The sequence below is a fragment of the Carcharodon carcharias genome, chromosome 23 (assembly GCF_017639515.1).
Source record: "Carcharodon carcharias isolate sCarCar2 chromosome 23, sCarCar2.pri, whole genome shotgun sequence".
Lineage (NCBI taxonomy): Eukaryota > Metazoa > Chordata > Chondrichthyes > Lamniformes > Lamnidae > Carcharodon > Carcharodon carcharias.
The window spans coordinates 47,228,993-47,255,295 of NC_054489.1; the positions used below are offsets into that span (position 1 = coordinate 47,228,993).

Sequence of the window (26,303 nt, forward strand, 5' to 3'; positions counted from 1 at the left end):
AGTTACATTGTTTCCCATTGTGAGATTTGAACTCTTGATGAAGTTACATTGTTTCATAGTTTGCCATTGAGAGATTTGAACTCTTGATACTCTTTTGAGTAAACCTGTTTCCATCTGTTTCAGATGAAGTTACATTGTTTCATAGTTTGCCATTGTGAGATTTGAACTCTTGATACTCTTTTTTTCAGATGAAGTTACATTGTTTCATAGTTTGCCATTGTGAGATTTGAACTCTTGATCTTGGGGTTACAAACCCAGTACCATAACCACTTGGGTTTAGACAGGGTAAACTCACTTTCAGCTGTAGGAGCTGAGTGATTGATTAGCTAACTAGTTGAATCTGGTCACTGTATCCCTATTTCAGTTTACTATCAATTCAGGGCCCTTTAGTGCAGCCTTGGCAAGTGAGTGTAGCTGACTAACTGAGTGAAGACTTGGGGTTCAGGGAAAGAGGTGTTTATTTCCATTTTCTATCTTTCTCATCTGTAGGAATTGCTTTGTGCTCTACCACAGGGAAAGCAGCAAGCTTTCACTGTTTGCAATGTATCTGCTAAGTGGGTAATTTCTGTTATATCCCTAAGGTTTAAAATAGTATGCAAATTGGTGGTAAAGTTAATAAAATATATTTAAAAAGCAAGATAAATAAATGATTAACGTAATTACTTAAAACACATTAAGGATGGCAGGACAGGTGATGTGTTGAGGTTGCAGCACATGGAAGCTCTTGGATAACATTGTGATCCTGGGCAAACATGTCTGTAGTGTTTGCGGCTTGAGGAACTTTGGCTCAGAATTATTGAACTGGAGGCTGAGCTGCAGACTCTGACACATCAGGGAGGGGGTGTGTTACCTGGATGCTTTGAACCAGGAGGCAGTCATAGAATCATTTGCCTGAATCTTCTGGTTGGTGTAGGAGGGTGGGCCCTGTTTACCGATATGTAAAATGATGTGTGGTGACATTGGGCATGCTCCCAATGCCACTGTGCATCATTCCAATCTTCAGTTTGGCAGGTGTGCACTGGAGTTGGGTGTATGCCTGCTGATCTGTCAAAGGCCTATTAAGGCCATTTAACAACTAATTAAACTAATTGTCTGGGCTGCCTGTCCAACCTTAAGGTTGGCGGGCAGGTGAAGACCCCAGTCGGCCTTTGAAGTTCTCATGAACCAACATCAATGGGATGAGGTTTCCTGAAGGGTTTATAAATCAAATAAATTTTTTTATTAAGATTCATTGACATGTCCCAGCTCTGTGACACTGTCACATGAGGGTACATGTCTGAATAATGTTTTCTATTCCTTTTTTTTTCAAGTTTTCATAATAAAAATAATCGCACATGTGCAAAAGAGCACAAGCCCTCCTCCCCCTGCCACACAGGTAGCGCTGAGCGCGTCTGGGTGCACGTCACAATGGGTGGGCCTTAATTGGCCCGTCCATGTAAAATGGTGGTGCACAGCCGATTGTGAGCAGCAATTGGTTATGTGCCCGCCTGCGCCCCTTCCCGCCCAGCTCGCACAACGGGGAGAAAATTCTCCCCATAGAGTTATACAGCACAGAAACAGGCCCTTTGGCCCATCATGTCCATGCTGGCCATCAAGCACCTATCTATTCTAATCCAATTTTCCAGCTCTTGGCCTGTGGTCCAGTATGCTATGGTGTTTCAAGTGCTCATCTAAACCACTTAGGACAGGGTCTTCTGATTTGGTCAGTGGTCAGGGACAGGAGGATGTGGCTGCAAGTGTGGCAGGTAAGGGGACCCAGAGAGCAGGAGTGTGAGCCTCTGTAATTGTTCAATTTGAGGTTCTCTCAGCTTGTTTGGATGAGAAGGGGCTGTAGAGTGGATGAGCAAACTGACCATGGGACTGTGGTACAGGAAGCCACTCAAGTGGGGGAGCAAAAAGGAACATAGTGGTAGTAGGGGACAGTATAGTGAGAGGAATTGACACTGTTCTCTGCAGCAAAGAGCGAGAATCCAGATAGCTGTGTTGCCTTTCCGGTGCCAGGGCTTGGGACATCTGCTCAGGGCTGGAGAGGAATTAACAGTGGGAGGGAGAGGATCTAGTTGTCATGGTCCATGTGGGTACCAGTGACAGAGATAGAACTAGGAAAGAGACTCTGCATAGAAAGTATGAGAAGCTAGGCACTAAATTGAAAAGCAGAACCTCAAAGGTTATAATCTCTCGATTATTACCAGAGCCACATGCAAATTGGCATAGGGTACATAAAATTAGAGAAATGAATATGTGGCTCAAAGACTGGTGTGGGAGAAATGGGTTCTGGTTTGTGGGGCACTGGCATCAGGTATGAAGAAAGTGGGGGCTGTACCATTGGGAGAGCCTACATCTGAACTGGCCTGGGACCATTGTTCTTGCGAATCACATAATTAGGGAAGTAGAGAGGGTTTTAAACTAAATACCGGGGGCAAGGGATCAAATGTGGAAAGATGTGGCATATCAAAGAGTAGAGACAAGGTAAGAGAGTGAAATAGTAATATGGGAAATGAGGGCGAGAGAATGGCAGGAAGGGACAGAGAAAAAAACCTAAGAGTGCAAAGAATCAAGACTAGATGTCACAAAGATAACAAAAAGACTAAACTAAAGGCTTTCTATCTGAATGCGCACAGCATTCATAACAAAGTAACTGAATTAATAGAGCACATTGAACTAAATAAATATGATCTGATGGCTGCAAGATGAATATTAAGGGGTATATGATCTTCAAGAAGAATAGGAAGCTAGGTAAAGTTAGAGGAGTATCACTGTTAATTAAGGATGGCATTTGTGCGATAGTTAGAAATGACCTTGGATCAAGAGATCAGGACGTAGAATCGGTTTGGGTCTAGATGAGGAATAGTAGGGGAAATAAGTCACCAGTGGGAGTGGTCCACAGGCCTCCTAACAATAACAACGATGTTTGACGAAGTATACAAGAAGAAATATTGGGTGCTTGTGATAAAGGGATGGCAATAATCATGGGTTACTTTAATCTACCTAGAAACTGGAAAAATCAGATTGGTGGAAGTAGCCTGGATGAGGAGTTCATAGAATGCTTTCAAGATAGTTTCTTAGAGCAGCACATTCTGGAACCATCCAGAGAGCAGGTTATATTAGATTTGGTTTTGTGTAATGTGACAGGGTTAATTAATGACCCCAGTGTAAAGGCACTCCAAGGTAGCAACAAGCACAATGTGATTGAATTTTACATCCAGTTTGAAAGGAGAAGAGTGGGTCTAAGACTAGTAAGAACTTACTAGTAAGAACTTAAATAAGGGTATGTGGGCATGAAAGCTGAGCTAGCTGAAGTGAACTCAGATACTAGGCTAGGGGATAGATCAATAGAGAAGCAATGGCAGACATTTAATGGGATATTTCAGAATAAGTATATTCCTACTATAAAGAAATTCTAAAGGGAGGTCCCACCATCCGTGGTTACTTAAAGAAGTTAAGGAGAGCATCAAACTGAAAGAAAAAGCATAACTCTGCAAGGATGAGTGGCAGGTCAGAGGATATGGGGATAAAGCGGGAGCAGGCTGTTGAATTGGATGATCAGCCATGCTCATAATGAATGGCGGAGCAGGCTCGAAGGGCCGAATGGCCTACTCCTGCTCCTATTTTCTATGTTTCTATGATTGGTCAGAATATAAAGAATGGCAGACAATGACTAAAAGGTTAATCAGGGGAAAGAAATTAGAGTATAAGAGGAAGCTAGCTAGAAATGTAAAAATGGATAGCAAGAGTTTCTACGGGCATTTAAATAAGAAAGGAGCAGGTAAAGTGAGTGTTGGTCCTCTAGAGAGTGAGAATGTGGGAGTTCATTGTCGATAATAAGGAATTGATGGATGAAATGAACAAATATTTTGCTTCTGTGTTCACTAAAGAGGATACAAAGCATTCCAATAATAGCTGTAAATCAGGGGGTGGAGGTGAGGGAGGAACTTGGTGAAATTACAATCACTAGGGATTTAATACTGAGCAAACTGATGGAGCTGCGGGCTGACAAGTCTCCAGATCCAGATGGACTTCATCCTAGGTCTTAAGAGTTGGCTAATGAAGTAGTAGATGCATTGGTGCTAATTTTCCATAATTCCCTAGATTCTGAAAAGGCTCCACTAGACTGGAAAGTAGCAAATATAACCCCTCTATTCAAGAAGGGAGGGAGGCAGAAAACAGGAAACTATAGGCCAGTTAGCTTGACATCATTCATGGGGAAGGTGTTAGAGTCGATCATTGAAGAGGTATAGCTGGGCACTTAGAAAAGCTCAAGTTAATCGGAAAGAGTCAGCATGGTTTTATAAAAGGGAAATCATGTTTAACCAAGTTATTAGAGTTCTTTGAAGAGGTAACATGCATGGTCGAAAGAGGGGAGCCTATGGACATACTGTGCTTGGATTTCTAGAAAGCATTTCATAAGGTGCAACATAAAAAGTTGTAACGGAAAGTAAAAGCTCATAGTGTAGTTGGTGGAGTATGCATAAATGGGTATTTTTTGGATGTGACGAGTGGAGTCCCTCAGGGGTTTGCTGGGGCCTCCACTTTTTACAATTTACTTCAATGACTTGGATGAGGGGAGTGAAGGCATGGTAGCTAAATTTGCAGAAGACGCAAAGATAGGTAGGAAATTACGTTGTGAAGAAGACCTAAGGAGCTTGCAGATGGATATGGATAAGTTGAATGAGTGCACAAAGATCTGGCAGATGGAGTATAATGTGGGGAAAATGTGAAGTTGTTCACTTTGGCAGGAAGGAAAAAAAGGCAGAGTATTACTTGAATGGAGAATGACTGCAGAATTCCAAGGTGCAGAGGGATCTAGGTGTTCTAGTGCATGAGTCACAAAAAGTTAGTATGCAGGTACAGCATGTGTAATCAAGAAAGCTAATGGAATGCTATCCTTTATTATGAGAGGAATTGAAGGATGTTATGCTTCAATTATTCAGGGCATTGGTGAGACCGCATCTCAAACTGTGTGCAGTATTGGTCGTCTTATTTAAGGAAGTTTGCATATGCATTGGAGCCGGTTCAGAGGAGGTTTACTAAATTGATACCTGGAATGAGCATCTTGTCTTCTGAGGATAGGCTGGACAGACAGGGCTTGTTTCCACTGGAGTTTAGAAGATTGAGGGGTGAGTTGTTTGAAGTATGTAATATCCTGAATGGTCTTGATGAGGTGGATATGGAAAGGATGTGGGTGAGTCCAAAGCTAGGAGCACTGTTTTAAAGTTAGGGGTCACCCTTACAGGACAGGGATGAGAATATTTTTTTTTCTCAGAAGGTTGTGCAACTTTGGAACTCTGCCTCAGAAGATGGTAGAGGTGGGGGTCACAATATTTTTGAGGCAGAGCTAGATTGATTCTTGTTAGGCAAGGGAATCAAAGGTTTTCGGGGGTAGGTGGGAATGTGGAACTCAAAACACAAACAGATCAGTCCTGATCTTATTGAAGTTCGAGAGGCTGAATGGCCTACTTCTGCTCCTATTTTGTATGCTTGTATTTGGAAATGTCATAATTTAATGCAGATTAATACTCATACCATCACTAGTACACACAAAACAGAACCACAGACAGTGACACCAGTTGCCATTTATTTATATCACTGCACAGGCTCTAAGAAGCCACTGTAAATGCACAAATATCTTTCCACTTTTTTAATTTGCAGGGTACCACAGCAAAATATTGTTCCTCTTTAACCTCTTAAGGGAGGTCAGCTATCCTTTGAAGATTAGCCTATTTCTTGCATCCTGTTTTCAATCCAACAATGCATATTTACACCATAGTGCAATTGTGCTCTTCTCCCTTTGTCTGCCATGCTCCACCACTGTCAGGTTTAGAAGCTTTTGGGGGCGTTGGTCACCTAGAACATTCACAGCTCCTCCACAACCCCTCACACAATCACCTCTGCCATCACACTCTCACCACCACCCCCCCACCGCCACCCACCCCCCCACCCCCCCCCCCCCCTCCCCCCCCCCCCTGCACCAACCATCTGCACCATCATTGTCTAACCATTAAAGTACAAACCTGCAGTAAGGTGCATTTAAAGATAAGCCCCTATTCACTGCCTTAATAGTAAAGCAAAATTTTAAATGCTGGAACATTTTGTTGTATGCAATCTTGCAATGTTATGGTGTGGCCATTGTGTACAGTCCCTTGTATACATTCTCCTGTGTACATATCGTGTGTTAGTCCATAGTGCTAGCAGAGTTGGAGAACCAATGCCACCTGTGACCCAAGACAATGTGGGTCTAGGAGTGTGCCTTCCAGTAAAGGCCAATCCCCTGGGTATCCATATTGTTCAGTGGAGCCCAGGCGTACAGAAGTGTGGAAATGTGAATGATGGAGGCTTTTGTCACATGACCTCCTCCTTCCAACTGCCCCCATTGGTCACCCAACCTGTCCATTGTACCAACACCCCATATTCCTAGACAATTGGGAAAAAATCAGAATCACCATTTTCCAATTGGATGATTCTGAACTGTCAGGGAACATATTTTTCTTTCCCATCAGCAATATAAAGTGTTGAAAGAAGTGTTTTATTTTAACACGCCTTTGATTTTTCTCCTGCATTGCTCCCAACAATGTTCTGGACATATTCAATTCCTGATGACTCATAGATAGTTCTAGAGTTTAGGCCTGGGGAGAAGATTAGTATCACTCTTCAAAATCTAATAAATACCATTGCTGGTTAAAGAGGAAATTAACGCAATAGTGAGGAAAGATATTAGCTCCGACAATGTGGAATCTGTATGGGTAGAGCTGAGAAACACTAAGGGGCAAAAACATTAGTGAGGGTTGTATAAAGGCCCCCAGACTGTAGTGGTGATGTTGGGACTGGCATTAAACAGGAAATTAGTGACGATGTAATAAAGGAACATCTATAATTATGGGTGACTTTAGTATGCATATAGATTGGGCAAATCAAATTAGTAACAATACCATAGAGGAATTCCTGGAGTGTATACGGGATGTTTTTCTGGACAAATACATTGAGGAACCAACGAGAGAACAGGCCATCCTCGACTGGGTATTGAGTAATGAGAAAGGAATAATTGGCAATCTAGTTGTGCGATGCCTCTTGGGGATGAGCGACCATAATATGATAGAATTTTTCATCAAGATTGAGAGTGACGTAGTTGATTCTGAGACTTGGGTCCTGAATAAAGGAAACTACGATGGTATGAGGCGCGAGTTGGCTATGATGGATTGGGAAACATTACTTAAAGGGATGGCAGTGGATAGGCAATGGCAAACATTCAAAGAGCACATGGGTGAACTCCAACAATTGTTTATTCCTAACTGGCACAAAAGTAAAATAGGAAAGCTGGCCAAACCATGGCTTACAAGGGAAATTAGAGATAGAATTAGATCCAAGGAAGAGGCATACAAATTGGCCAGAAAAAAACAACAGACCTGAGTATTGGGAGCAGTTTAGAATTCAGCAAAGGAGGAACAAGGGATTGATTAAGAAGGGGAAAATAGAGTATGAGAGTAAGCTTGCAGGGAGCATAAAAACTGACTGTAAAAGTTTCTATCGGTAAGTGAAGAGAAAAAGATTGGTGAAGACAAATGTAGGTCCCTTACAGTCAGAAACGGGAATTTATAATGGGGAACAAAGAAATGGCTGACCAACTAAATACATACTTTGGTTCTGTCTTCACAAAGGAGGACACCAATAACATACCAGAAATGTTGGGGAACACAGGGTTTAATGAGAGGGAGGAAATGAAAGAAATCAGTATTAGTAGGGAAATGGTGCTGGAGAAATTGATGGGATTGAAGGCCGATAAATCACCAGGGCCTGATAATCTACATCCCAGAGTACTTAAGGAAGCGGCCCTAGAAATAGTGGATGCATTGGTGGTCATCTTCTGAGATTCTATAGACACTGGAACAGTTCCTACAGATTGGAGGGTAGATAATGTAACCCCACTATTTAAAAAGGGAGGCAGAGAGCAAACGGGGAATTATAGACCAGTCAGCCTGACGTTGGTAGTAGGGAAAATTCTAGAGTCCATTATAAAGGATTTAATTGCTAAGTACCTGGAAAACAGTGGCAGAATGGGACAGTGACCACATGGATTTATGAAAGGGAAATCGTGCTTGACAAATCTACTGGAATTTTTCAAGGATGTAACTAGTAGAGTTGATGAGAAGCCAGCAGATGTAGTTTATTTGGATTTTCAGAAGGCTTTGGACAAAGTCCCACAAGAGATTGGCGTGTAAAATTAAAGCACATGGGATTGCAGGTAGTGTATTGAGATGGATAGAAAACTGGTTGGCAGACAGGAAAAAAAAAGTAGGATTAAATGGGTCTTTTTCCGAATGGCAGGCAGTGACGAGTGGGGTACCGCAGGGATCAGTGCTGGGACCCCAGTTATTCACAATATATATTAATGATTTAGATGAGGAAATTAAATGTAATATCTCCAAATTTGCAGATGACAAAGCTGGATGGAAGGGTGAGCTGTGAGGAGGATGCAGAGATGCTTCAGTGTGATTTGGACAAGCTGAGTGAGTGGGCAAATGCATGGCAGATGCAGTATAATGTGGATAAATGTGAGGTTATCCATTATGGTAGCAAAAAAAGGAAGGCAGATTATTATCTGAATGCATATTCCCCTCTCAATTTATAGCTAATGAGACCTGGGTGTCCTTGTACACCTGTCACTGAAGGTAAGCATGCAGGTGCAGCAGGCGGTAAAGAAGGCAAATGGTATGTTGGCCTTCATAGCCAGAGGATTTGAGTACAGGAACAGGGATGTTTTGCTGCAATTGTACAGGGCCTTGGTGAGACCACACCTGGAATATTGTGTGCAGTTTTGGTCTCCTTATCTGAGGAAGGATGTACTCGCCATAGAGGGAGTGCAAAGAAGGTTTACCTGACTGATTCCTGGGATGGCGGGACTGACATATGAGGAGAGATTGAGTCAGTTAAGATTATACTCGCTGGAGTTCAGAAGATTGAGGGAGGATCTCAAAGAAACCTATAAAATTCTAACAGGACTAAACAGGGTAGATGCAGGAAGGATGTTCCTGATGGTGGGGGAGTCCAGAACCAGGGGTCACAGTCAGGATATGGGGTAGACCATTTAGGACTAAGATGAGGAGAAATTTCTTTACCCAGAGAGTGGTGAGCCTGTGGAATTCATTACCACAGAAAGTAGTTGAGACCAAAACACAGTACGCTTTCAAGAAGGAGTTAGATATAGCTCTTGGGGCGAAAGGGATCAAAGGGTATAGGGAGAAAGCGGGAGCAGGCTATTGAGTCGGATGATCAGCGATGATCATAATGAATGGCGGAGCAGGCTCAAAGGGCCGAATGGCCTACTCCTGCTCCTAGTTTCTATGTTTCTATGATTCAAAGGATGTGTATGGGCTCAAAGACAATATTGTGATAGTTGCCATGGTGATAACTTGGCAATACCAAGAAAGGGCAGCACATTAAAAGCAGCAATTCCATCTGGGCAGAAACTGATTTTGTCTCACCCTGATGAGCAACTCCCATGCAGAGGCTTTCTCCTGGTGACGAGCCTCCCAATACAAAGATCAACACTTATCAGATACTCACCGCTGTCATTGGATGTTGTCCATGTGCCTATGTCTAGTGTAGACTACACCTGTATCTGCAGCATTGGCAACATCAGCCAGCAGCTAACAGGCAAAAGGATGGGCACCAAGGGGCAAAAAAAGAGAATTCTGAAAAGATGCTAAAAAAGGGTCTTCAGGAGGTGAGGAATTATGTTGAGATGGAGTAATTTTGAGCAGAATTCAGCGCACTGCATCTATGATAAAACAGAGGGTGTGAGAGAGTAAATTCCTCAGGCAGGGTGGAGCAAAGCTGTGGAGAAAGTGAAAAGCTCACTGGGTCTTACGAGCCTTCAGTAATTTGGCAATGATAAGGTTGTTGCAGGTGGAAGAGAGGCTTGAGGCTCTGAGTCCTGGACTCACTGAACTTTGTGACAGATGGGTGCAGGAAAAGAATGCCATACGGAGCAGCCTTCACCACACTTTGTTTCACATTCCAACCTCCTCACACACCCTTCAGCCCCTAACTCTCCTCACATGCCAACAACCCTTGCACCTTAAATCTTTCTCATAGACCCCTCTCACATCTAAGCTCCATCCCCCCACCCCCTCTCCAACACACAACCTTGGAAAAGGCTGAAAAATATTTAAACTCCGCTTTGAACCTTGTAAGGTTGAAGCATCACTTGTCCACAGCCACTTAACTTCAGGTGGGACCATCCTTTTAAATTTGAGCTGCTGACCAAAATTTCCACTAAGCAACAGCTGGCACAAGTACAAAGTTACACAGGCATCTTCTGCCAATTATTCAACTGTCCTGACTTTAGAGAAGAGGAGGGACAAGTGTGTGAATTTGCACTGACTGCACAGAGCTTGGTTTTTCAGCCCCAGCAAGAAATCAAAAATGTCCTGTCTTGCGACTTCTGAAAATGTGCAGCCAATAGGAGAGGCTTTCCTGAGTTAAAAGGGTCCTGGATTTGAACACACAATCTTGGCTGACACATCAGTGCAGCACTTGTCAGAAGTGGCACCTTTCAGATGAGACATCACACCAAAGCGTTATCCTCCCTCTCCAGTGGGAGTGAAAGATCCCTTGGCACTATTTCAAAGAAGGGCAAAGGTGTCTTGCAACAATATTTACCTAAAACAGACTAACTACTTATTTAATCACTGCTTGTGGGATCTCATTGTAAGTTGGCTGCTGAGATCCTTATAATAGTGTCTACACTTCAAAAGGATTTCATTGTCTTTGAAGTACTTTGGGACAGCTTAAGGTCATGGAAGTCATTGCATAAATGGTTCTTATGTGGAATTTGAATGTCTCTGTGCATCATAGAATCCTCCACCCTCTCAAAGAGCTTTTTGCCTTTGGGGTAACATTTACATAACAATGAAACAAAATTTTGTTTTTGGGTAATTGTTTGTGGGATAGTTCCTGTTTAACACTGCCTTCTCGGATCATCAACGTGCCACAGTAACAATGTTGTTCAGGGTGGAGTTGCATTAAGAAAGCTGTTCTATTTTGAGGGCCCATCCACAGTTGTGCAAGTTCACCTGTCTGCCAACAACCTCAGTTCCTGTACCGCAGAGAACCTCAGGCACAGGAAGGGTTGTGGTCAGCTGTAAGGGAGTGCAGCCTGATCTGGAGCAGTAACAAAGGTCAAGAGCCTGATATAAACTAAATTTCACTCATAGCACCATACTGAATAGAAGGAGACCATTTAGCCTATGAGGCCTGTCCCAGCTCTTTGATAGAGCTATCCAAATTGACTCACTCCTCTGTGCATTCCCCATAACCCTGAAAATATTTCCTTCTAAAGAGAATTGGATAAATACTTGGAAAGTTACCATTGAATCTGCTTCCACCACCTTTCCAGGCAGCACGTTCCAGATCCCAACAACCCACCTGTAAAGAAAATTCTCCTTATTCCCCCTTTAGTTCTTTTGCCAAGTATCTTAAACCTGTGTCCTCTGGTTACTGACCCACCTGCCAGTGGAAACAGAGTTGAATGGGAGAAACTAACAAAACCCCTCATTATTTCGAACACTTCTCTTCAATCTCCCTTCCACTGCTTTAAGCCCCCTGCCACAGTACAGAAACAGCTCACAAATGGCATCCTGTGACAAAGGTAAACTCTTATCCTTGATCTGCCTGCAGCCATTGGCACACTTACCACAAATGCAAGTTTTTCTTTTCCTTTTTTACTTACGGAGTTCCAGAAGACATTTGATAAAGTGCCTCATAAGAGACAGTTAGCTAAAGCTGAATGTCATGGGACTGATTAGGAAATTGGTTAGGTGGCAGGAGATAGAGAGTAGAGATAATGGGCAGATACTCTAATTGATAGGATGTGACTAGTATTCGCAACAATCTGCGTTCAAGCTTCAACATGTTTATTAATCACTTAGATGATGAGAGAGAGAGAGAGAGCCACAGATCCAGGTTTTTAATGGCACAAAGGCATTGCAAACAGTATAGCTAGAAGCATAAAACTACAAAGAGATATTGATGGATTAAATGAATGGGCAAAACTCTGACAAATGGATTTCGATGTAGGCAAATGTGAGGCCATGCACTTTACACCTAAAAAGGATCGGTCGGTGAAGTTTCTGAGTGGAGAAAAGCCAGAACCATTGGAGGTTCAAAGAGAAATTCTGATGAAGGGTCACCAACCTGAAATATTAACGCTAGGTGTAATTTTCCCTGAATTGCACTAAGTGCGGTGGCGGGTGTGAAAAAAGATGCTTTTCCCATCAGCCGCAATGGTGGGTTTTTGTGCTATATCATCCGCTTAACGCCTCATTAATTATACAGCCACAGGAAACGCCATCTCGCTGGCAGGCAGCTTCTGAACTGCCTGGCATGTTATTGCCTCACCATTTCATTACACTGGATGCCATATCTAAACTGCAGCAGTGCACACATTTCTCGATGCTTGCAGGCCAGGACTGCTCCAGTGAAGACAGGGCCCCAAAAAACAAGAGCTCTATGACCTATCACTGGAATGCCTTTTGGAGGCCTGCAGTGATGTCCTCTACTCCTGCTCTGGCCACAGCAGTTCCAGGAATCTCAACACTCCAGGTTGGGAGGTGGTGACAGTGGTGGTCAGTGCCAACTCCCACAGAAGAGGTTGGCCATCCGGTGCTGGAAGAAGATGAATGATGTCATCTGTGCCGCCATCTCATCATTCTCAACTCACTCACTCTCAAGCCCATCACACATTCACTGGTATCTCACTCACTGCCAGCTCAAGGGACATCACCACTCTCTCTCTCTCTCACTCACCCTCACATCTCCATCTGGCCTCATCTCCCCTGGAGACTGCCCCTTCACCCTCACCATTTTGAGGCCACCTGCACAGATCAACAAGTGCCCCCCACACATCCTGGAATACCCACCCTTCCCCAGTACAGCCCTCACCCTGCAGCCTCTTCTCTTACCCAAGGCCACTTCTCTCCCTTCCCCAAGCAAGTCCTAGCCCTGCAGCCACTGAAAAGCTACCCCCACCTTACAGCTAGTCTGGGAGGTAGAGACCTGCCTGTGAGCCCCCCCCCGAAGATTGATGTGGTGCTGTGTGTGAAGCCTGGCGCTGAGACCGTGAGTGCTGCCTGAAGCAAGGTCGGCAAATAAAGCGTGAAGTGCAGCTTGCCAGATGCATGTCACATATGTACTGTTGTGAAACACATGCTGACATAAGCTCATGATCCAGTGTGATGGGGGGATGATTCTGGCAAGCAGGGCTTATAATGAGACTCTAATGTATTGAAATTAGCTTCCCGACATGCAGTGGCAGGACTGTGGCCCGTCATTGACATGTGGAGTGAAGAATCTCAAACCGGTTTTACGACAAAATGAAACCAATTTTTGCAGTCTGCCGATATTTCCACTCACGCCCGCTATGACACCCGCTGCTAATGGGAGTGGAAAATCCCAGCTTCTGTTTCTGCCAACGAAAACAACTTATATTTATATAGCGCCTTTAATGTAATAAAATGTCCCACAGATGCTGTCAAACCTGCTGAGCATTGCTAAAGTTTCTGTTTTTATCTCAGATTTCCACTGTTTGCAGTACTTGAAGTGCTCTTTAAGTCCAAAGACATTTGGGGGTCCAAGTACATAGATCATTAAAATGTCATGAACTGGTACAGAAAATAATCCAAAAGGCTAGTGGAATGCTGGCTTTTATAGCACAAGGACTAGAATACAAGGGAGTAATAGTCCTGCTTCGGCTATACAAAACCCTGGTTAGGCTAGAGCTAGAGCGCTGTGAGACGTTAGGGAGGAAATACTGACCTTGGTGGGAGTGCAGTGTAGGTTACCAGCATGATACTTGGACCCCAAGGATTAAATGACCAAAAGAGATTAAACAAACTGGGGTGGAATTTTCCATGCCTGCTGGCATCAGGCATGTTTGGTGGCATGAGAAGACAATATAGCGAGAAGGCCAAAAATCAGCCACAGTGATAAGCTTGGAGTCAGGACTCTAGCTTATCTGCCCACTCAAGCAATGCAGAGGCATGAAAGTGCCACAAAGTGCTCCAGAGCTTTTCACCCCTCGGGCACAGGCTGCAAACTAATGAACATTTTAGTGGCCTGCAGAACAATTGGACGACTGTGCACGTGGCTAAAACTGGCCACTGCTGGAGGCGCTCAAAGCCCCTTGCAATGTCATCATTCTGGTTTGGCCCATTCTCTCCCATGGTTGAAGCTAACAGTGCAGCCTTGCAGTGCGGGTTAGGGGCAGCTGAAGAGTCACAGAGATCCTTCTCTGGTCAGCGCCTAGCTAGTCCCAGGTTATGTAGACGCCGCCTTTCATTCCTGCAGGTGACCGAGAGCCAGAGTCACCAAAGGCTGCACATGTCTAGGGAACTGATCGCTCACATCTGCCTGCTACTGTAGGATTTGTTGCTGCAGGGACATGTAGGGCATCCACTGCCAGTGGCTGTGAAAGTGACCACGGTGCTCAATTTTTATGGCAGTGGCTCCTTTCAGGGCTCCACAGGTGACCTCTGTGGGATATCACAAGCCTCCAGCACAAATTCATCCATGAGGGTCACAGACACCCTCTTTGCAAGAGCACAACTTTTGCATTTCACCCAGGACCAGGAAAGCCAGGATGCAAGAGCAATTTGATTTTCCCAAATCTCTGGTTTCCCACAGGTGCAGGGTGCCATCAACTGCACTCACATGGTGCTCAGATCTCCATGGCAACAAGCAGTCAACTACTTCAACCACAAGGGCTACCATTAGCTGAATATGCAGCTGGTGTGAAACCACCAGAAACACATCCTGCAGGTCTGCTCAGGGTTCCCAGGAACTGTCCATGACTACTACATTCTCAGCAGGTCTCAGATCCCTGATATCTCCCAGGATCCACAGAAGCTGCAGGGATGGCTTCGCGGGGACAAGGGCTACCCACAAAGGACGTGGCTGATGACACCCATGCAGCTGCCTTAGTGCAGCAGAGTGAAGGTATAACAAGGCTTATGCTACAATTCATACCTTGGTGGAGCAAACCATCAAGATGCTGAAATTGAGGTTCCGATGCCAGGACCAGTGTGGTGGAGCCCTGCAATATAGTCCACAGAGTGTTAAATATCATTGTCGCCTGCTGCGCCCTTTACAACCTGGCACTGCACTGGTGAGAGGAGCTGACTGAGGAGATGGAGGAGTTGGATGTCTCCTCCAATGGGGAAGACATTGGGCATGAGGGTGAGGAGGTCCTCAAAATCAACAATGACATTGAGTCCATTGCATTGGCCAGATGAGGCAGGTGCATTTGGAAGACCCTCATAGCTGTTAGATTTGAGGAGGATGATGACATGCAGTGAGGAGACATCAAAAACCCTCATACAGCCTCTGTGAATGTCTGACTACTGTTGGTCGACAGTATGACTCCAGTCTGGCTTATGGCAGTGCCCGTACACTGTGATAAGGCTCCTGTTATGGAGACATAGCAGAGGCCCTAATAGTCACTCGATTCCAGGAGGATGATGACATGCAGTGAGGAGATTCCATAGATCTTCACACAGCACTCTGTGAATGTCTGACTCCTGTCTGGCTGAGGGTAGCTCACTTGCACTCTGTGATCAGAGCCATATCATGGAGATGCAGCCATGAAACTTTAAATGTACCTGATCCTTCGTCAGCCTTTCAGTATTTGACCCCTTCAGGAGCACAGCATTACTGGTCACAGATGCTGACGAGCTGGGAGCCAGTCCCACCTTGATGGTGCTGACAGCACACAGAGAATGACGGAACTCTGTGACACCTGCCCACGACATTCTGGCAGCAATGACAAGAACCATCAAGGTGCAGGCATCAGTAATGTGTCCAGAAAGTGAGACCGGACCATCACTTTGGTCTGAAGGCTGCACATAGCACAGGAAAGAGGCCCTGGACTGAGACACCTGTTTTTATCTTGTGCAGGAACTAAGGTTTCACATCTGAGTGACACAAACACTGCTCATCAGAACAAGGAGCCATAGGCAGTGAGAAATTCTTGGGAGTTTATTTACAATAATGAACATTATGTACCAGTGATTAACACCTATGCTCAGCCTGTGCAATTAGTTCTTGCATCTCACATTGTGGTGAAACTGTTCAGAAAATGGCCAGGACCAAGCAGACAGCGCGCAAATCGACCGGAGGGAAAGCTCCCCGCAAACAGCTGGCTACCAAAGCGGCCCGGAAGAGTGCTCCAGCTACGGGCGGAGTGAAGAAGCCTCATCGCTACAGACCCGGCACTGTGGCTCTGAGGGAGATCCGCCACTACCAGAAATCCACCGAGCTGCTCATCCACAAACTGCCCTTCCAGAGCCTGGTGCGAGAGATCGCTCAGGACTTCAAGACAGACCTACGCTTCCAGACCTCAGCCGTCATGGCCCTGCAGTAGGCCAGCGAGGCTTACCTGGTGAGGCTCTTTGAGGACACCAACCTGTGCGCCAACCACGCCAAGCGAGTCACCATCATGCCCAAAGACATCCAGCTGGCCCGCCGCATCTGCGGGGAACGCGCCTAAATCCCGGCTTCAGCACCAAGTACAACAACGGCTCTTGGCTTGGCCTAAATAGCCAAGTGGTTATGGTACTGGGTTTGTAACCCCAAGATTAAGAGTTCAAATCTCACAATGGCAAACTATGAAACAATGTAACTTCATCTGAAACAGATGGAAACGTGTTTGTACTCGAAAGAGTTACATCTTCTTAACCCCGCCCGATTGTTTATCCCTCTTCCGCGGCTACGTTCGCGGCCGGATGTCCCTGGAGAGGGAGCACGCGGTGTCTGCTGGCACTCTCGAGGCCTTCCGTGCCCAGTGGGCACCGCAGGGACTGGGGTGTTTTGTTGACCCCTTTAATCACATTTTGATTTAAAGTTTGTAAGTTTCCTTTAAACTTTGTTCTTGGTTTTACAGCTGACCTGAATTAGGGGCTGTGCCTGATTTATCCCAATTTTGTTGATTTGGTTTAATTGTTTTGACTCTATAAGAGTTACATCTTCTTAACCTTTCTAACCCTGCCGCTCCCAACTTGGTGCTCCCCGACATCCACAGCGGAGGTGGAGATAGCTTGCTGACTGCTACATTCTGTATGATGACCTTGGCAGGCATCCTTTTGAAGGTTGAGACCTGGAGGACCCCAGCCTGCTTTTGGGGTCCTGCCGTGTGGCAGTGGCACCCTCCTTGGCCTGTGGAGCTGGAGCTGCTGAGGTCACAGGAAGAGGAGATTCAGATGGGCTGGACACTCCCGGAGTCACCTGGATGGGCGGCCCCAGGGAGTACACCTGATGATCCTCCTCCCTATGGGTGCCCAAGGGCCCCTGGCTGACTCCTTGAGGAGCAGGCATAGTTGGAGTGAGATCAGGCTGCCCCGCACCCCTCAAGTACACACAGTTGGAGGCCAACTATGGAATCAGTGATGGAGTTCAGCCTGTGCAGCAGTGCAGGAGCGACTTCCTAGACCAAGGTCTCCATGGCGATGTTGACCTCGGTGCGTTGCAATGCCGGTGCTATCACCTCACTGAAGGCAGACGGATTCCTCCATCATCGTGCCTTGCAATCTGAGGAGTGCAGCAGACATCCCTTCCTGATGTTCCCGAGCTTGCCTTCACAGCTTCAGCAACTGAGGTATATGACCGAGTCCAGAGGCTAATCATCTGACTCGGGCTCAGCACACTTCTTGCCTCCAGCAGTCCTCTGAGTGACAGAAACCTGGGAAGTCTCTGCCGCTGCCCTTTGTGGATCAGACCAGTGTGATGTGCTCACCAGATTGTGACCCTGAGGTTATTCTAGAACTAGTTCCCACCAAGGTGTGTGTCTCTGCGCTGGTGAAAGGTGTGGGTGAGTGCTGTGACGGGACTGCAAGGAGGGTGCCTTCAGGTTCCTCTTCAGAAGTTTCTTCGGGGCTTGATTGGTGGCCCTGGGTCATGGACTCCATTGGCTGTTTCCCAGATGTGCCTGTGAAAGCAAGGAGAGATAATTACTGCATGGACACATCACTCACAGCATGGTTGTCTGATGGATGTGGCGCTGCTGGATCCTCACTTGGTAGAGCAGCGCTGACCTCACTGTCAGCACAGGACCGGTCCCAGTCTTCGTCAGCCAACTAGATGGCTCTGTTTCCAAATTCCATGAGGACCTTGATTTTCAGGGATTCCTCTGCCGATCTGTGACCTCTCCCTCTTGTGTACCAGCTTGTCCTGCATGAACAGAGATGGAGTGTAAGTAAGATGCCTGCCAGGCCAGATGATAAGTGTGCCTGGCATGTGGAGTAGGGAAGTGGTCCCACGGACAGGATAAGGACAATGAAGGTGTATATGAGAGGGTAAATGGTGATGTCCCTTGAACTGGCAGTGAGTGAGATCCCTGAGGCTGTGTGATGGGCTTGTGAATTGAGAGTGATGAGAGGAGTGACTTACCCTGGCAAAATGAAGGAGATCAATCATCCTTTATCGGCACTGGGTGGCTGTCCTCTTTTGTAGGGCATTGGCGCTGACCACTGCTGGCACCACCTCCCATGCTGGATTAACGATGTTGCTGCCCATCCTGCGGTCAGAATGGGGGTAGAGGACATCACGGTGGGCCTCACCTGTGTCCAAAAAGTGCTCGAGGGATATGTCAGTAAACCAGGCTGGGCTGCAGTCATCTTGCCTTTCGGGTCCATGTCTCCTTTGCAGCAGCCATGGGCTGGAAGCACAGAGGTGTGCGCACGACTACAGTTTAAATATGGCACCTGGCATGAGAAGCGGTGAAGTGATGGCGTGGCGGGCGAATGACAGCCCGCCCACCATCGAAACGGCATGTTTCCTGGGAATGCATAATTAATGAGACGATGCAGCGTGAAAAGCTGCCATTGCGGCCGGCAGATAAAACATCCTTTTTCCTGCCCGCTACTGCACTTAGTGCAAATCTGGGACAATTCTGCCCCCTGGCGTTGCCAATTCCCTGGATTTTGAATGGCTACGGGATGACTTGATTTAAGTTTTCAAGATATCAAGGGGAACAGAGAGCAGATAGAGAGAAACTATTCCATTGGTTAGGGAAGTCTAGGACTCAGGAGGATTATCTAAAATTTAGAGTGAAATTAGGAAACACTTCTGCACTAAAAGGGTGTAAAGGTTTGGAACTGTTTCTAGTTGCACAAATGGGAATTAATGCTATATCAATTATTAATTTTAAAACTGAGATTGGTTAATAAAAATCGATCAAAGTTGTTAAGCAATATGGGGAAATGGTGGGTATATGGAGTTAGGTCACGCATTAGCCATGATCTCACTAAATAGCAGAACAAATCGGATAAATGGCCTCCTATTCCTCCTCTTTTATGATCCTAATCTACATTGGCTATTATTTTCAACACATGACCTCCCATGTGACAATAAATTTTGTCACAGAGTAGTGTCTTTTAAAACGTTCCCCACAACTGACAATAGACTTAGCCTGTAGATTCCAGATTTATCCCCTTTTTTGAACAAGAGAACTGAAGGGATGGCCACTAATGGTGCAGTGAGTAAAATTGGGAGAGCACAAAAGGCCAAAATTAGAGGAGCGCAGATATCTCAGAAGGTTATGGGGCTGGTGATTTCAGAGTTAAGGAGGGGCAAGACCATGAAGGGAATTGAAAACAGATGAGAATCTTAAAATTAAGATGTTACTTGACCAGGAGCCAATGTAGGTCAGTAAGCACAGGGACTTCTTGTGAGTTAAGACATGGGCAACAGGGTTTTGGATGACCTAAAGTTTATGGAGGATAGAATGTGGGAGACCAGCCAGGAGCGCCAGGAATAGTCAAGTCCAGAGGTAATGAAGGCATGAATGAGGGTTTCGGCAGCAGAATAGCTGAGATAGAGCCGAAGCTGGGTGATGTTATGGAAATAAGTGGTCATCATGCTGGCACAAATCTGAGGTCAGAAGCTCATTTTGGGATTAGATGTGACATGAAGGTTGCAAACAGAGTGGCTTAATCTCAGACTGTTGCCAGGGAAATGGATAGAGTCGGTAACTAGGGCGCTGGGAAGTGGGATTAAGATGAGCGACTAGTTTTTTTCCTCTCTCTTTTGGCGAGCACAGACACAATGGGCTGAATGGCATCTTTTTATGCCATAACTTTTCATTGGCTCCATGGAAACTGTTTGGAGCGAGGAACAAAAACAATGGCTTCAGTCTTACCCATATATTTTACTGGAAGAAATTTCTACTCATCCAGTACTGGATGTCGGATAAGCAATCCGATAATTTAGCAATGCTGATCTCTCAAATTCACTAACCCAAGTTATTGCTACTAAGTATAAGAAATGATATAGATATAATTTGAAAAGTTGAACTGTATATTAAGTTAAGCACAGAGTTACTCCACTCTACTATCATGCTAGGCACACCCAGGCACAACATTACAGTCACTCAGCTGGTCTGAAACTGGTTTCACCAACAGGAAAAAAAACAGCTTACCATGACGCAGTTACCGCCCCTCACAACAGGCATTGATCCTATCACACAGCACCACCTTTATCAACAATTCATCACTGCCTTTGAACTGAAAAGATGTCATCGACATTTTACAGTCAGCTCTGCAGAATTAAAGAACCTTTAAGCTGTCAGCCGTGGCTCAGTGGTAGAACTGTTGCCTCTCACTCTGCCTTCTTAGTTAGGTATACAAAAACCCATGGCACTATTTTGTAGAAGAGCAGGGGAGAGTTCCCCAGTGCTCAGTCGAATAGTTATCCTTCAATCAATGCCACTAAAACAGATTATCTGGTCAGTATCACATTGCTGTTTGTGGGAGCTTGCTGTGCGCAAATTGGCTGCCACATTTCCTATATTATAATAGTGTAGTTATCCAAAATAATACTTCATTGGCTGTAAGGCGCTTTGGGATGTCCTGAGGTTGGGAAAGGTGCTATATGCATGCAAGTCTTTCTTTAGGAACCTTTTATATCCAACAATCTTGTCTATTTTTCATAGATTGGTCACATCTCTCCAATTTCTCCCCGGTTCCCCAATTCCTTTGCTCAGCAGAACCACATCCAGTTGACTCTTGTACCTATTTATATTGTCCAATTTAATGGCCTTTCCTGAATTGATGCAAATTCCTACCAGTTGAGCATACAGATCCCCCTTGAGTTCTAAAAGCACCCACAATGGAGCCTCACATTGGAAACCTGAACCTGCCATCCACACTTGCAAGGAGTTCAGCTGACATCAATGGCCAGGCTGTGTTTGTTCTATCTAGCTAATACATAGCCACCGCTCAGCCTGCAACATTTACAGATAATGTACAATAACTGCGCTCAGTAACTGTGATACTAAATATGCAACAATTTGTTGCATCAAACTGTGCAGGAAACAGTGCTTCAAAGGCAATCAAAACTGAGCGAAGATTTTATACCAGTGGACCATCCTGTGGAATTGCTCACTCTAGTCTGAAGATACTTCGACTCAATCAATCAAGTCCAAGTTATCTGCATCGTGCTGTAGCTCTAAGGTGCTCTGGTGAACCTCCAACTGGAACGCTGAGCAGAGTTCCTGTCCTCACTGTGATATCCGTCAGTGCTTTCTACTTTTGTAAGCAAAAGAAGAAGGATTTGCCACTTTTCATTTTAGAAAAGCCATAGCCCTTTAACAAGCACCTGCAAGCTCACTCCATGGAGTGACAGGTAAATGTGTTCACTCGTGGCACTGAGCTACACAGTTCAGAATGCCCCCAGTTCCACACACATCTGAGCTGATTTCAGCCCAGATGCGTCAATGTCCCTGGAGTGGGAATTCAGCGAGGGGAAATTAGCCAAGAGAAATTATCCAGGCCCTCCTCCTAACCAATGCCCAGTGGCCACTGACTGGAAAATGCACATTAGCAGACCAGGGTGATTGTATAAACAATCTAGTGTGTTGCAACCTACAGTCAAATGGCTTGTCAACACTTAATTATGGCTTAAATATGAAGAATGGACAGCTGTATGAAGTGCCACAGGACAAGGAGAAAACTGACAAAAATATATTTGTCTGATTGCAAGGCCTGTGCTGAGAATGGGTTAAAATCTAAGGGGTTTTAAGATCATAGAATTGAAATAACAAATAAACTGGGGTGTTGATGAGAGCCACAGTCGGCTATCTCAGTTCAACCTCATTTCGGCTGCGCTTAGACTGAAATTTTTCCCTAAGAAAGTGATTCTCTAGGTGATCTCAGTTCACCACAGTCGATCCTTCCCAACTCTATGATTAAAATTTTCCATCAAGCATGGTTGCAGAAATTGTTCAAGGCTCACTCAGAGAGCAGCCAGCCACCAAGAATCCACCACCACCATCAATAGTACCTGGTGGGGCAATCTGACAGAGATAAACACATTCTTAGTGACAGGGGTTGAGCAGTTTGATGGTTTACAATGATGCAATCTACTTCCCTCTCAGACTGCATAGAATAAGTAACAGGAAACCCCACTATCCCAACTGCTGTATAACACTGCATTTATGTAGCACCTTTCACACCCTCAATACTAAAGTGAGTTAGAGCTAATTAAGTACTTGTTGAAATGTAGTTGAGAATGTAGAGAAATAGCAGCTAAATTCTGCACAGCAAGATCCCACAACAACAATAAAATAAATGACCAGATTATCTGTTTTTAGGTGACAATTGAGCGGTTAAATATTGGGCAGTGGAGAATGCCTCTCTCTTTTTTGAACAGAGGCTAGATCTTTACATCCACCTTCAAGGCAGTTTCTCAACATTTACCATCTCTCATGCCTTTGTTATTTAAAACACCCTTGATCAAATCATCCTTAAACCTTCTACCTTCAATGGAATACAATCCAGTTTTATGCACCCGGCATAGACCAGAGACGATTTCTTCTGGTGGGAACAAGGAGGCATAATTTTAAAATAAGAGCCAGGCCACTCAGGAGGGAAATCAAGAAATCGCTACCCTGCACAAAGGGTAGTGAAAATCTGTATCTACCGCACCTACAATTTCCACCAAAATGCTGTATATGCTGGGTTCAATTGAAGCATTTAAGACTGAGATCATTAGACTTCTGTGTTAAGGACTTGGGATAGGGATCAAAGGAGATAAATGGAGTTGAGGTACAAACTTGTGCACACACTGCAAGAACAGGAAATAAATCAATAAATTAATAGATTACTCAAAACCAGTCACCTCACTGAGAATACCAGCAACGCTATTTGCATAAATTGGTGGAAAGTATTAAGATGGGTTTCCCTCTGATAGTACCTGACCAGTACAGTCACTGAACTAAGTTAAAAAGAACAGGACGGTCAAGCTTTTCCTCATTGGTCTACACTGAGTTGGCTGATCTCAGCCAAGGACTGCTTGCCTCTGGCCTCACTCTCCATGAGCTAGCAGAGAAAGGTTAGCCCAAGCTCCCTGTCCTGAACTGTATCCTATTCTTCCTAGGCTGGGAAGCTATATATACATGTTAAATTTGGAACAAGACAGAACCTATTGGAAAGAAAGAACCTCAGACATCAACTGAGGCAATAACTTGGTTCGAGCTAACAGCCAAGAAGCTGGCCTTCTACACAATCAAATTGATACTGACATTTGCAGCAGTCACATTGGTGAGATGCTGATGTCTGGAGCCAGTCGCTCTGAAAACCCTGGCATGCAGTGATAGATAATGCCCAGGGAAACTGGACTCCAGTGAAAGGCAGTGCCCAGGGAAACTAGGTTCCAGTGAGAGCTTCAGGAGAAGGAGGAAGTGAAGTTGATGATAAATTGACAAAGTGAATGCTAGATTGTAAGATTCTATGATACCATGGTAACAGGTTAGTGTTATTACTTTGTCAAAGTTATTTAATTTCTAAACTGAGGCAATAACTTGGTTCAAGCTAAAAGCCATGGAGTAAGACACACTGAATGGGATAGCAACAAACATATAAAAATTGGCAATGCAGAAAAAAATAAACCTTATCTTAAAACACTTACATTTACTTTGAACTTGGTAAGTACGAGAGTACTTTTCCGTGTCTCCTTGGTGAACTTCTTTGCTTTAAACCAGTTTGTGTTCTGCTTACAGTGTCATGTTACAGCCAGCCCAGACTTCTCCCCTCCAATCAGATTTCACACTAACAACTGGGCCAGGAAGAGCTGCGCGCACTAAGGTAACTGCCCAGTTCCTCTTCTTAGGATTCCAAGCAATCACAGGAAACATAAAGTCCACTGGAAAATACACATCCCACAGAACACATCCTGTGACTGCAGAGTTTCCCAGCTCACCCCATACACACCAGCAGCCCCTGTCATTCAACCTGTTTCAGCTCATGCTTTTTAATGATTTTCTTTTCATTTGTCCATATTCATTCCCCAACCTCTCCTCCTGAGGGGTTTACCAGTGCCCCTGAGGTTCCCAACCTCCACAACCTTTCCCAAATCCCTATTCTTCAAGCATAAGTCCAGGAGCAGAATGTTTCCTGCTGGCTGGAGTGGCGAGAAATCATGCCCGATTTTGCGCTCAAATGCTCATTAATTATGCATAGGTGAGGAGCTCCCCAAATCACATGGCATGTCAGGAACTGGTTCGTCCACCCCGCCATTACCTAACGGGGTCAAAGGTCTGGGCACCTTATTTAAATGCCACTCGAGCACACACATATTTCACTTTCTCCAATCCAGCCGTCTTTCAGGAAGATCACGTCTTTCAGCTGTTTGTTCTTCTTCTGCGGCACAATGTGTTCCAAGGTTTAGCCACGACTCCCTCCAGGTCAGAGGAGGACGCCAACACCTGGATTTGCTGTACCCAAGGTATGGTTCCAGGAAGCCCCACCTTTCAAGCCTAGGAGGCAATAGCAAGTCAGGTGATCACAGCTGGCAAATGCCCCTACAACGCGATCCAGTTCGGGAAGAGGGTGAATGATCTCATCCGCTCCACCCAGGTAAGCCAACCTCCAGCTCACTCCAATCTCACACTCTCATCGTGTTGTAGGGAGGCCAAGTTGTGCTACTAATGATGGAGTTGATCTGGAGAGATTTCTTGGGTGGAAAGTTTAATTACAATATATTCAGCAGCAACACGTGTGCTTTCTACTCCAACTCTATCTCTGTACTGGCTGATGAGGTAGCCCACTCTACTCTCCTATTGGTTACTACAGATCATATGATCTTCCTTAACAAGTATTATTCTTAAAGGTACATTGCACACTAAATAAAATCATCATTACCACATTCCTCCCCCTTTAACTCGGCTATATATATATTTAGAAGTACATATTTTTCAGGACAACATAATATTTACAATGGTTTTTAGAATTTACAAGTTCAGTCTTTTCAGGTGGTTTCCTGGTACGTGTGGAATGTCGCAGCTCCACAATTTCAGATCCTTTGTCAGGGACCTCCTTTACTGGAGTTGCCTGGACAACAAGTGCTTCGGTGGGCACTTACAGTTCTGTATCCTCAACTCTTACAAGAACATTAGACATGTCAGTCATGGGTTGAGTATTCTCAACAGGAAACGCAGACCCGGTCATGATCACTGGTGAAACCAAATCTTGGTGATTTGTCCCACTCTTCCTTAAATGGTCCACATGTTTATAGATGATCTGGCCTTCCAGCTCCACATGGTAAGATAGAGGTCCAGTCACCACATTTATTTCACCCGGTAACCACTTTGGTCCTTCCGAAAAGTTTTTCACATATATCAGCTCTCCCACGGTAAATTTCCTCTTGTGACTATGGCAGTCGTGTCCTAGTTTTCTGGCTTCCCTGACTCCTTTCCACCTTCTCCTCCTAAATTCGGCATTATTAAGCTCAATCTCATCCTGAAACAACGTTTCAGCAATAAATCCACAGGTGTGGCACTTGTGTGAGGAGTAGTCCTGTAATGAAAAGGAAAGCGTTCTAGCTTGGTTGCCAAGGAATCACCAGTTAGCTTTTTCGTGCCTGCCTTAAATGTTTGAACTGCCATTTTGGCCAGTCCATTTGAGGAAGGGTGGGACGGTGCAGTTTTCACATAAGTGATACTATTGAGGCTGATAAACCATTGAAACTCAGCACTTGTAAATGCTGTGCTGTTATTGGAAATGAATACTTCTGGTAGTCCCTGAATTGCAAAACTCTGATGTAGTTTCACAATTATAGCGGCCAACGTTGGTGACTTCACCTCATATATGTCCAACCATTTTGAACGGGCATTGACAATGAGCAGAAACATTGTTCCCAGGAAAGGCCCAATGTGGTCAATGTGTAACTGCACCCAGAGTCTACCTGGCCACTCCCATGGGTGTAATGGAGCTGTCACTGGCAACTTTTACAGTTGCTGACATTGCACACAGTGCTTTACTAAA

The 26,303-nt window shown here is 44.9% G+C and overlaps 1 protein-coding gene and 1 pseudogene across 3 annotated transcripts in view; one reads left to right on the forward strand and one right to left on the reverse strand.

Moving 5' to 3' along the window:
- Window positions 1-24,066, reverse strand: part of LOC121269030 (solute carrier family 15 member 2-like) — a 169,856-nt gene extending 145,790 nt beyond the window's left edge. Inside the window, exons 1-2 of one of the 3 annotated variants that reach the window (XM_041173418.1) lie at window positions 23,950-24,010; window positions 18,018-18,213 (exon numbers count right to left, since the gene is read on the reverse strand). Coding sequence is in view for 1 of the 3 variants with exons in the window: in XM_041173416.1 (XP_041029350.1) it covers window positions 9,559-9,567 (9 nt within the window). In the remaining 2 variants the exon portion in view is untranslated. Of the gene's footprint in view, window positions 1-9,558; window positions 9,637-18,017; window positions 18,214-23,949 lie in introns of those variants that run through there. The other 2 variants (XM_041173417.1, XM_041173416.1) reach the window with 2 other exon arrangements.
- LOC121269031 lies at window positions 16,127-16,537 on the forward strand (annotated as a pseudogene).
- Window positions 24,067-26,303: the final 2,237 nt, after the last annotated feature.